Consider the following 12,430-nt stretch of genomic DNA (forward strand, 5'->3'; position numbering starts at 1 on the left):
CGGGTTGGCGGACTATAAAAGGGCGCGGGTGCAGTAGTATATCCTCAACAACAAAAAAATTTTTCGTCCACCTTTCATTACTGCACAAACATTTTTCATTTTAAATTACTTCACACTTTCCCATATCATTCTACTGAAGGGTGGCAATGAACCGTGCCTGAAATTTATTATTAGTATTCTTCAACCCGCCTCTAACTTCAATTGCAGTGTCATCAATAGAGGGTTCACACAGAAATCAAGTTCTTGGCTGCCAAATAGCAGCCAGTAGGTTGTATGATGTTCGAGAAGATCTCGCTAATTTAATGAGATGTTCGAGAAGGCCTCGCTACATCAATTGTTTTGGGGTTCGAATCGACCATCTTTATGTTCTCATTAGACACTTACTAAAGTGTCTAATGAAATTTTATGTGTTGGGGGGAGGACTTGTTGTTTGTGCCAAGTGCAATTGCACAAACAAGAGAAGAGGAAAGGTTCATCAGATATTAACTAGTTGTAGTATCACTAGTTGTAATATCAGGAAATTTCTAGTTGTAATATCACTAGTTTTAACTAGATAAGACGAAAAACTGCCGATTGCAAATTCATTAGTTGTAATGAATTGTAACATATATATAACTAGTTGTAACTCAAAATGGTACATGGCGTAATCAAAATTTGTTGCATTTTAAATATTAGTTACCATACTTTCAAATTACTTGTCCCAACGAAGTATCATGTTCTTCTGCGAAACTGTTACTTATTATGTGGTCACGTGGAACCAAGCCGAGCCGCCAATTGTAAGTTCATTTCTGTACTGAAGGAGTACTACCTATTGAAGTGCCTGTAATACTATCTGTAATACTTATCATTAATACAATTATAAACAAATTGTCTAAGTTTTAACATACAAGCAAATGACAAGGTGCCTGTACAAGCACATCAATAAGCGGTAACAGCTTATTAATTTCTTGTAACGTACATATGCTGGTTGTAACTTCTTGTTACACTTGAAAGGTAAGGTGACTGACGTATAACTGGGTATTCACGACCCAATTGTTGTTGGAGTACAGGTCATGATCCAATCGAATTGAACCATTATTTCATCCACACACTATACATTTGACCAAACGTTGAGTCTATTCTCTCGTTAATAGGTGGTTGCCATGCCTTCATCTACTCACCCAGGAGTACTATCCTGTGGAGAACAGCATGAAATGACACAACAAGCAGTTGGTCAAGTTGCCAGAAGAAACCATTTACTATGCATGGTCAGAAACAGGTGCTCCGTTAAAAATTTCTACCTCTTTTTTTCTCCCAGCTATTTCTTTATCAGTAGATCCTTTCTTTCATCTAACCAAAAAGCAGTAGATATCAGCATAGTCATGCAATTCACAAACGAAGGATTTCATACAAGCTCAGCATCAAATGTTCGGCAAAAACGACGGAAAGTATCGTTGGATCCAACAAATGTCATCAGCAAGTACGAAACACCAGACGGGAGGATTTTATATGGTACCAAACGCGAGTTCAAGAACGCTCTGCTTAACACCAACAACTCTCTAGGACTAGTTGGTCACATTTTTAAAAATACCGTCAATAATCATCTACCGTCTGGCTATTCCGTTATGGACCATGAACCCATATGGGAGCCTGTTCGTGAGCGAAGAATGGAATTAGAGGTACTTTGTCGCTGGCATGGCCTCCACGTCTCGACAACAAGGTCAGCGGATCTTGTTATAGGACCACAAGCCAATGATGCAAGCGTATTACATACACTACAGCGAGAAGTTATGCAGATGGAGCGTAGGCTTCACAGGTTTCATGAGATCCAAGTCGCAAAAAGACATGGTATTGGAAAACAATTTGATGTTCAGCACATTTTAGCATATCCCATGCTTATATCAGATCCGGACCTATCTGACTTTACTGAATCAAGCGACGATGATTTTCAAAGGTACATACCCCATTGTCTAATGCATGACGGCGTTCCCAGGTGTTGTATGGGATACAACTCATAACAAGGGATGTAGTCCAATGTTTGTCAAGGTAGCGATAAAAGTATACTCATTATAATCTCTACTCAAACAAATTGCTTACCATATTTGGATATTAATCATACCTGTTAAACAGTCTTAACTAGTGGTAACGTAACAGTATCCCTAACTAGTTGTAACCCATTGTGTACTGTTCGTTCTTCCTTTTTGTTACATTGTAAAACTTCATTTTAACGTTACAAATTAGTTCTCCAAGGAATCATTTCCTTATGCGCACCTATTACCAACATGTGGTCGTGACCTGACTTGACCATAATTTAATTAACCTAAAACTTGTAATACCAATAGATGTGCCTGTGATATATCATGTCAATGGTGCACTAAATTCGTCAAGCGATGCAAAATAAATGGCCTAAATGATAATGTTTTTATAAAAATAGCCCAATAATAATTCGAATTTATCATCATAACAAAATCAAGACAATTTATACTTTAGATTGTGTTATCTTATACATCGTACCTTTGGCGATGCTACTAATGCCAATAAATATGTTATTAAGGTATGCAATTGAATGTAGTAGAATGGTATACATATCACGACAACCATTCAACTGTTATGGTCGATTTAGTGAAAAATATCCGATCACAAAAAACACGTTCAATTCTATTGTAAAATTGTTACTTCAATTTTCTACCAACTTTATAATTTTCTAATAATTTTATACAACCCAATACAAACTATTGATGACTACTAACACTAGATGCGATTACAATTGTAATTCACTTGTCTAAATTTGAAAAGAGTGAAACATCAATGGTGCCTGTATAACCTCGTCAATAAGTTGTAATAGCTTATTAACTGCTTGTAACGTACATATGCAGCATTCTCAAGTTGGGATAACCACTTAATGTCTCGTTCAAAATGTATAGTTACACATCATTCATCAACCTCATTTTGGGGGGAGGCGACGTCAACGCGTAGTTGCAATCCCTGTGTGTTATTTCTTTCCTGAAATGTGTAACGATGGCAAATCAGCAAATATTATTAATAAAACATACGATTAATGATATACGATGTCCAAGTCTCCAATTAATAACATTACATAAATATGTGCTGTAACGATAAAAGTTTGTCACCTGAGGTGATGGTGCAAATACATGATATGCATCAACATCACAGTGTGTTGAAATTGCCCCACGCTCCTCCTACATTATATAGTATAAGTAATCGACTGTCAACAAATCATTACCAGTGCCTATATTGCTCACTTATAAAGTTAAATTGGACTAGACATTATAACAAAAATGATATATCAGACCATTAAAACATCTCTGACGGAGTTATGCTTGGAAAAAATAGAAAATCTGGGATGCATCCATTCTGTAGGGACACTTGCAGGAGGCCCCTGATTAGCCAAACGGTGGACCTTGAAATAATAAAAAATAATACGTTATTAAAGCGAGCATACGTTAACTACATAATTTGCATGATTTGACAGCCTTCGGGAGCTCACCGTTACAATTAAAGAAAAAAAGGTAGCTCTACTACATGAACAAGAAGGTTTTATTTTAACAACTAAATGTAAGCATACCGTTTGACTTTCATCGATATCGGGAGCAACAGCATTTGGAGGGCCATTCACTGTCTGACTCATTGAATGCGTCTACAAGTTTCGTATGGGCAAAATCATTGTATGAGACAAACAAAATACGTATATCAGGAGGGATGACGGCCGTAACAACATTATCACACAATGTAACATCAATGTAACTATTTATGCTGTTAGAAACATCCAAATAAAAGCAAGAGTCATGTCCATTTTATACTAACCGAAACAGAGTCAGTAGATGAACGGCATCCCATAAACATGTATTCCTCAAATGAAACCGATGTCGGCTCCGATTCTGAGACCTACAGTATTGACACGGCAATAATATTATTTCATAATGAATGTTACCTAAACTTTAGTTAATAGTATAACAATAACTTAGTTTTAGCATAAATGTTCCCCAAGTACCAAAATTTGATCCATACCGTAGTCTGTGTAGTTCTTGATAATCTAGATTTTCTTTTTACTCTGTCAAATTTATCGACCCAACTTCGCATCACTCTACTTTTCTTCCCACCGCCTCGTTTTTTAATGCCTCTTGCGACTACTGCCTCCCCCATTTCATTTACAATTTCAATTTTATCTCGTTCCTCCATATTCAGATTTTTTTGATTTTGCAAAGGTTGCTCTTCGCTTTCTGAGAGGAGGAGCTCAACTCTCTTTGACAAATCGGATATGACAGTGATTGCTACTTTGCTGGTGTCCTCCGACATTGCTGCTCGAGTTGCGACCTTAATCATGGCTGGAGCGAGCTCCCGATAACGAGTTGAAATCATTACTTTAGAATCAGCCACAACTTCCTATCCTCGCCGATCAAAACAGTCTCCAGCCCGAGCTCTTTTTGTCCATCGCCTCTTAATGTATTCAGGAGGAATTATTTTTATGCCCACGGTATCAAACACCTTCAACGCGTGCCCACATAAAATGCCTTCATTCTCGTATTTTTTGCAACTGCAACGTACACTTAGATCATTCCGATTGAATACTACTGTTCTTTCAGGTCCTCCATCATACCTCATGACCGCAAACTCCACAAACATCGCTGCATCTTGTTGTCTCAATATAACCATAGCTGTTGACTCGCCATATTCATTTTGGAATGCAACAAATACGGTTGGTGAATACGTCTCTGATGCATGCACAAGCATAGGTGTTTGCCTTAACCCTACCATGGGGAGCTTTTGCCTCATTTCATATTCTGCGATCAGTTCATTATGTCTCTTTTCATCAACCACCCGATTGAAATGTCTAAAGAACTGCACAAGGTCATGATCCAGTTTCAAATGATTTTTAATTGCTGCATTTAGGCTTTCGCTGAGTTGGGTGCTTCGCATTCCCGCGGTCCATCTTTCTTTCATCATGCACCTTGCCCATTTATCACGAATTTTATACAACCCGGAGAGCCATTCATTATTTTCAAGATTGTGTTTCTTCACCATCGCCTCCCACACCCTATTGAATTGTTCCACTTCTTCAAACTCATACATGCAGGCACCAAACATGTATGGAAGATCACTATTTTCCTTGTAGTGATTGCCAAGATGTTTCATAAAATTACGCCTTATGTGAAACGTACATAGACCGTGAAATGTTTCAGGCATGACAATTGAAAGAGCGGCTGCCATGGCGTGATCTTGGTCGGTTAGTATGGTACTTGGATGTTTTCCGCACATTGCTTCTAAAAATGTACCAAACACCCATTTGAAAGAATCTATCGTCTCATCATACATAAGGGCAGCACCGAATATCACAATTTGCCTATGCTGGTTAAAACCCACAAATACTCCAAGTGGCCGGTATTCTTTATTTGTTTTGTAGGTTGTGTCGAATGTGACTACGTCTCCAAAAAAGTTGTAGTCAATTAACATTCCTGCATCAGCCCAAAAGATATTCGTTATCTGCTCTTCACAGTCCAGCTGTACGGCATGAAAAAAGGATGGATTCTCGAGTGTTTGCTCTTGAAAATAATTCAGCATGCTACCTGCTTCTCCATATTTCAAGCTCCTTTCCCGTCTCGTTCGAAGATATCGTTTAAGATCATCCCGAGTATATCCCACATTACCCATCCCACCTGCTTCCGTTCCCATAAGCTCATGGCTCTGTTTCAATGAAAGCCCAGCATCCTCGCTTATTTCAGCTTGGAATCCTTGAGCCACACTCACTTTTCTTTGTGATGGCATCATGTGAGCACATTGAGCAATGTGCAACTCATGATTATGCTCTAAGACAAGGTCATGCACACGGTACTTCATTGTCCCTCTAAACAACACGATAACCATCTTAGCTCCACACCCTGTTTTCGTCGGCGCTCGTGTCCTCTTTGGCATCACATCACCTTCGTACTTGCGTTTCACACCTTCCTTGCAGCAACTATATCTCCTAGACGTGGTCACGCCGTCTTTGTCTTTATTCAGATAGTCTTTACGTACACTGAAACCCATTTTAAAGGCATACTTGTTGTAAAACTTGTACGCATCCTCTTCACTGTTGAACTCCATTCCTAATTCAGGGGTCCCATTTTCTGCCAATTTGCTGCAATCCATTACTTCTACTCCTGCCAATTATGCATCAAACACCCTAATTTGCAACATTTCATGAATAGTATGTACATAAACGACAATATAAATGTATATTACCATTTATAATGTGTTATGAATCACACATTACTCGTATACCAAATCCTATTATTACGCTTATCAATATGATTAATGATTCACATCACCTTACTTTTACTCTAAGACAACGGCATTATCTATGTACAAATACAACTCCATGTACACTAACTTATACGGACTGTAATGTATTGGTCACACGATGTAAGTCTATTTTAACTGTATGTACATCCACGCTGGTGATTATATTTTGATTCTAGATTCTTTAACTCACTGGACCTTATGTCATTCGTTAATGACAACCGCATAAACCAACTCCACATTTTCTACTATTTCTACATTTTGAGGGCCAAACAAGTACTTTCTACTCATTGTAATATATTTCTTACATCATGTAATTGACTTACAACACAAGGTTCACCCATTTATTATTCACATATGTGTCTTTTCCTCTGCTTCACCTCATTCAACTCTACGCCTCCATTTTATACACACTGTATGGTCAGGAGAGGGGCAAACTAATATTGCTCCATCAGCATGGACCAATTACTACATGCACAATGATTCATATCAATTGTAATACGGTGGCTATAACATGTAACTAATTTACAACAAGATGTATATTCATTCACTTGTTAAATGTGACTTTGTTTCTCTCATCTTTCCCTAATTCCAGTCGACGGTTTACTTGAATACATAACCCTAGGTCTTCCAAAAACTACTATCCCATTATAGTCCATCACTGAAAGCTGAATGCTCACACACACACAGATACGGTACACACATACAAATACAGTACAACTTCACTATTCTTCTATCATCTTCATATTATGTCTTCAGTGACTCTAATTTCATCCTTCCTTTAACAGATGTGCATTTGGGTGACAAATTATTGGCCACAATTATTGACATGGTTCAGTCATGTTACCTTGGTCTGCTAATACGCTTCACGTTTCACCGAAGTCGGAGACGTAGCTGCTTCTGCTATTAAGTTGAAGGACAAAATCTGGTTTCGTGAGATGCTGAATTTCCTCTATTTGCTTCTACCTTACCGCCGCTCTTGCACGCATTCAAAATACATACAACACTATTATACCCAATTGGAGACCACAGCTACTTCCGCTATTCAGTTTTACGGACAAACTTTGGCTTCATCTCTGTTTGCTCCTTCCATGCCGCCTGCCTCTCCACCCACTTTTCTGTCAATTGCTACCTTCATCAGAGTAGACTACACCCACTTCACCTAGAAACACCCAGTAGGTTGAATCCCACCCGAACTTCAACTTTCTACCTTCAGTGAGTGGTTGGTCAGAGTAGATTACCTTCACAAGCACATGAAGACGCTTCCCTCAGTTTTGTTTTCTGCGGCTAATTCAAAATTTCAACTTGAATTTCAAAAACCAATTCTCTTCCGTTTGCTCCGTCTGCCCCCGTTTGGAAGTCAACATTTTTTTATTTGGAAGGGTGTCGTTTTTGTGCCCTGCTTTAGCCTTGCTGACTTGGCTCATTTGTCTCCTCACGTTTTTTATTGTGAGGAGACCGTTCAGGAGCGGTCGTCTGAGGACCGTTCAGGAGCGGTCGTCTGAGGACCGTTCAGGAGCGGTCGTCTGAGGACCGCTCTTGCCCCGTATCCGTGCTTCATAGTATTGCTTCCAAGTACAATGGTGATGATGACAAAGCACGTTTCACCTCTGATTTTCATTACCTGCTTCAAAGACAAAGAAATACTTTTGGTTGATTTGATTTGCATACTTTTGCTCTTCTTCTTGTCAGTGCCTCATGTTTCTTTGTTTCATAGTATATTTGTTATTTGCATACTTTATTCCATAGTATGACGGGTTTTTTGCTTTTTTTAGTCATAATTATATGTCATGTCCTGTTTTGTATGAACAGAGGTTTGCACTTAATGCATTAGTTAAATTAGTATTAGTTATTTGCACTTAATAGATGTCATGACCTTTGGATTTATATTTAATTCATCCTTTGGTTCATAAAGGTCCACATAAATGCTTTTGAGCCTTTGGGAATTACTTTTGTATCCTTATTTTTTCACATTTACATTTTATATTTTAATACTAACTACATTTTGTTTAAATACATTAAATTTATCTTTGCAAAATACGTATTCTTTTTTATTCATTTATTTCTTATTAAATACCATTATTTGTTAGTGGAATAATTAATTTTTTATATCATTCTGATTAAATGTATTGTGTTTTTTTGCAATTAATATAGCAATTTTTTTTCAAAAATTTAACATTGAGAGCACTGCCACTACTATTATTTATTATTTTTAAAATAATAATAATGCCTTTCACTATTTAATTGTTCAGTCTAAAAGAAACCGGACATTCTAAATTTATTTGAGGCCACTACCATTGCATTTAACTTTTTTTTATATATTAGTTAAATTATGCCCTCATGTTACTTTATTTCATAGTATATTTCTTATTTGCATACTTTATTTCATAGTATGAGGGGGGTTTTTTTTTGGATTAATCTTCTATACACTGACAGTGTATATACTTTCACCATTAGATGCATGACATATAATCCAAATTTGAATTTGAAGTTCAAATTTTGCATATGTGTCGTACATCTAACCGTGATAGTGTATACACTGTTAGTGTATACAAGATTTACTCTTTTTTTTTTTGCTTTTTTTAGTCATAATTATATGTCATGTCTTATTTTTCATGAATAGAGGTTTGCACTTAATGCATTAGTTAAATTTATTAGTTATATTTATTGTTAGTTATTTGCACTTAATATATGTCCTGTCCCTTGGATTTATATTTAATTTATCCTTTGATTCATAAAGGTCCAAATAGATGCTTTTGAGCCTTTTGCAATTACTTTTGTATCCTTATTTTTTGACACTTACATTTTATATGTTAATACTAATTACATTTTGTCTAAATACAATGAATTTATCTTTATAAAATATGTATTCTTTTTATTCGTTTATTTCTTATTAATACTAGCCTTTATTAGTTGATTAATTAATTTTTTATATCATTCTGATTAAATATATTATTTTTTGCAATTAATAAAGTAATTTTTTTAAATTTAACATTTGAGAGCAAAAACACCGCTATTAATTATTTTTTAAAAAATAATAATGCCTTTCACTATTTAATTGTTCTTTCAAAAAAAAAGGACATTCCAAATTTATTTGAGAGCACTACCATTGCATTTAATTTTTTATATATATTAGTTATATTATGTGCAATTAAATAACAATTTCATAATTAATTTTTTATAACATTCCCCATGTATGTCTAATTTTTTTTTGTAGTGTATCAAGAATTTTTGGTAAGTTTGGTATTAGTAAATGAATATTTATTATTACCTTTTAGTTATTATTTGACCTTTTTATATATTATTAACTCCAAAAAGTTATGGGCAGGGTCTTCAATGTTATTCTGGTTTGCAAGAAGTCTTTTTTAAGTACAATGTTGTACCGGAGTCAGCAAGCTCCTAGTAGTTGCTTCCAAGTACAATGCTGACGACGACAAAGCACGTTTCATCTCCATTTTTGATTACCAACTTCAAAGACAAAGAAATACTTTTGTAGCATTTGACATTTTGACTTGTATACTTTTGTTCTTCTTTTTGCTCTTTTCTCCTTTTCTTAGCTCTGTCTTCCTTGTCGTGCTCCAGCTTCTATGCTTTTCAGGTTTGTTTCCATTTTGTTTGTTCTCTTTCCTTTTGTTTCAGTGTTTTTTTTACTATAAATATTTTAAACAGCTTTCATTTATTAGTGTATATTCTATATTACTGTCTCCTTTGTATAACATTAGTACTTGTTAAATGTCAAAATGATTACATTTCTTTAGTTTTTCTATTTATAATTTGGCATAAGTTTTTCCTAGCCATGCAGTTGATCTTTCTTCCTGTGTTTGTTCGTGTAAACTTTGATCATGCATGTCTTACTTGTATGCTTTAAATTTAGTTGTTTTATTTGTTTGTTCCTATTTTTCTTTCTCCGCAAATTTTCAAGAACTATGCTTACTGAATTTTTTGAGATGAATAGATTGAATAAAGAGGCCCAAAATTTGAATTGTCTATATAGAGAATTTTCTTGAGCATTTTGTATGGACTTCATCTGCTAAGCTCGGGACAGAAAGAAAAAGGTTAAAAGTGATTGGAAGACTTGTTATAGTTTCTCCAAGTGAAGGCAAAAGGTATTATTTAAGGCTTTTACTTGCACATATAAAAGGTCCTACTTCTTTCGATGATCTATTGACAGTCAATGGTAGAAAATTTTCATCATATAGAGAAGCTGCACTAGAATTGGGTCTATTAGAATCTGACACATACATAGAGGATATTTTAGAAGAAGCAACTGCATTTCAAATGCCTTCGTCTTTACATTTCCTACTTGCAGTAATGCTTGTCTATTGTTTGCCATCAAATCCTAAAAATCTTTGGAAAAAATTTCAGTTGGAGTTCTCAAGAGATTATCAAAACGCAGAAAGATATAATGAATATGATTCCCTAGAGATTGCACATAAAGTTTTGGATGATATTTATAGGGCATTACAGCAAATGGGTAAAATTTGAATGACTATTGGTTGATGCCTGAAGATTCAGCTTTGACTATAATAAGCATTCAACCAAAGAATATACAGCCAACGTCAGAAGAACTCTTAATGCCTTCAATGTTAAATGATCAGCAGAGGCTAGCATATGATTCTATACTGAAAAAGGCACTTTGTAATTATACCTGGCAATTGGACGGGTTGCACGGGTTGATGTTGGGTTTTCATTTAAATGGATTATACCCAATTCGCCCAATATTAGGTTGGATTAATTTTGGGTTGGGTCATGTTGGGTTATCTCAAACTCATGACCCAAATATGATCTAATATATTAAATAATAGATTTTGATACATAAACTCTCTCAAATATATTTTTACATACCAAAAAAAAAATTCACACGCATAAATACATTTGCACATAGATAGATATATTTTCACACACTAAAACACTCACAGATACAAATACACACTCACTTTTTAAGTTCTTTTGAAATACATTATTTTTACACATACAAACACACTAAAATACACACTAAATACTTTCACAAATACACACACATACTAACTGTTTAAACTACTTGGATCCAATCACACTTTAAAGAAAGTTATAAACTGAAATTTTGGCCCAAAAAATAAACACAAAAGAATCATGCATGATAACACATCTGAGCCGTTGTAAAATGGAGAAATTAGAAATTAGAAATAAACACAAAATGAATCATGTTGCGTCCTAAAAGATAACTTCCGAATTTGCATATGAAATTTATTTTGAATATATCATGAGTAGAATTTGGCATTTGATCCTCCGTTCAACATTTTTGTGTTATACTCCATATTACGCCATATATCCTTCACAATTAGTTGGCCATTCCTATGATCCTTATTATGGGTGTCACCTACTTCATAGTGTAACATGAAATATAATTCTAGTAAAAGCTTAACGAAGAATGCCAAGATTTAAATTATTCTTCTCTTATTCAAGAAAAACTTTAATCCGCTTGAGAGTCAAATTTGATGCTAACCAGAAATCTGGGTAGTAATATTTATAATTTGCACAAACTAGAGAAGACAATAGTATAAGAACAAGTTTTACATCTCTGTCAAATGAAAGTGGAAGTTGGGTAATGGGTACTCAACACAAATACCCAATCCGCCCAAAATATATTTTGGTTTTTATTACCCAACCCAAAATTGACCCAACACCCAAATTACCCAACCCAACCTCTGAAATTAGTGGGTGGGTTGGGTGGGTTGTTGGGTTTTGGGCATAATTGCTAGGTATATTTGTAATCAAGGTGAATGCTTCTTTGTCGATGGTCCAGGTGGCACAGGAAAGCTTTTTGGTATAGTGTCTTACTTGCAATACTTAGATCACATGGCTATATAGCTATTGTAGTTGCAACCTCTAGAGTTGCAGCTTCTATCCTTCTAGGTGGTAGAACAGCTTACTCAAGGTTTAAAATTCCATTACATTTGTCCCACAATAAAACATGCCAACTGAGTAAACAAAGTAGAATTGCAAAGCTTGTTATTGAGGCTCGACTAATTCTTTAGGATGAGGCTTCAATGGCTAAAAAGGAGACCATTGAAGCATATGACAACTTGCTGCAAGATCTTATGGATTGTAATTAGGCATTTGGTGGAAAGAACTTAGTCTTTGGAGGTGATTTTAGACAAACACTTCCTATAAT

General features: G+C 35.4%; 1 protein-coding gene across 1 annotated transcript; it reads right to left on the reverse strand.

Moving 5' to 3' along the window:
• Positions 1–4,383: 4,383 nt before the first annotated feature.
• Positions 4,384–6,126, reverse strand: LOC113780446 (protein FAR1-RELATED SEQUENCE 5-like). The gene has a single exon (XM_027326244.1). The coding sequence runs from the start codon at positions 6,124–6,126 to the stop codon at positions 4,384–4,386; it is 1,743 nt and encodes a 580-aa protein (XP_027182045.1).
• Positions 6,127–12,430: the final 6,304 nt, after the last annotated feature.

The sequence above is a fragment of the Coffea eugenioides genome, chromosome 8 (genome assembly GCF_003713205.1).
Source record: "Coffea eugenioides isolate CCC68of chromosome 8, Ceug_1.0, whole genome shotgun sequence".
Classification (NCBI taxonomy): domain Eukaryota; kingdom Viridiplantae; phylum Streptophyta; class Magnoliopsida; order Gentianales; family Rubiaceae; genus Coffea; species Coffea eugenioides.

Excerpts from the sequence above, each read along its gene's own strand:
- LOC113780446 (XM_027326244.1), bottom strand. The coding sequence starts at position 6,126 with ATGGATTGCAGCAAATTGGCAGAAAATGGGACCCCTGAATTAGGAATG.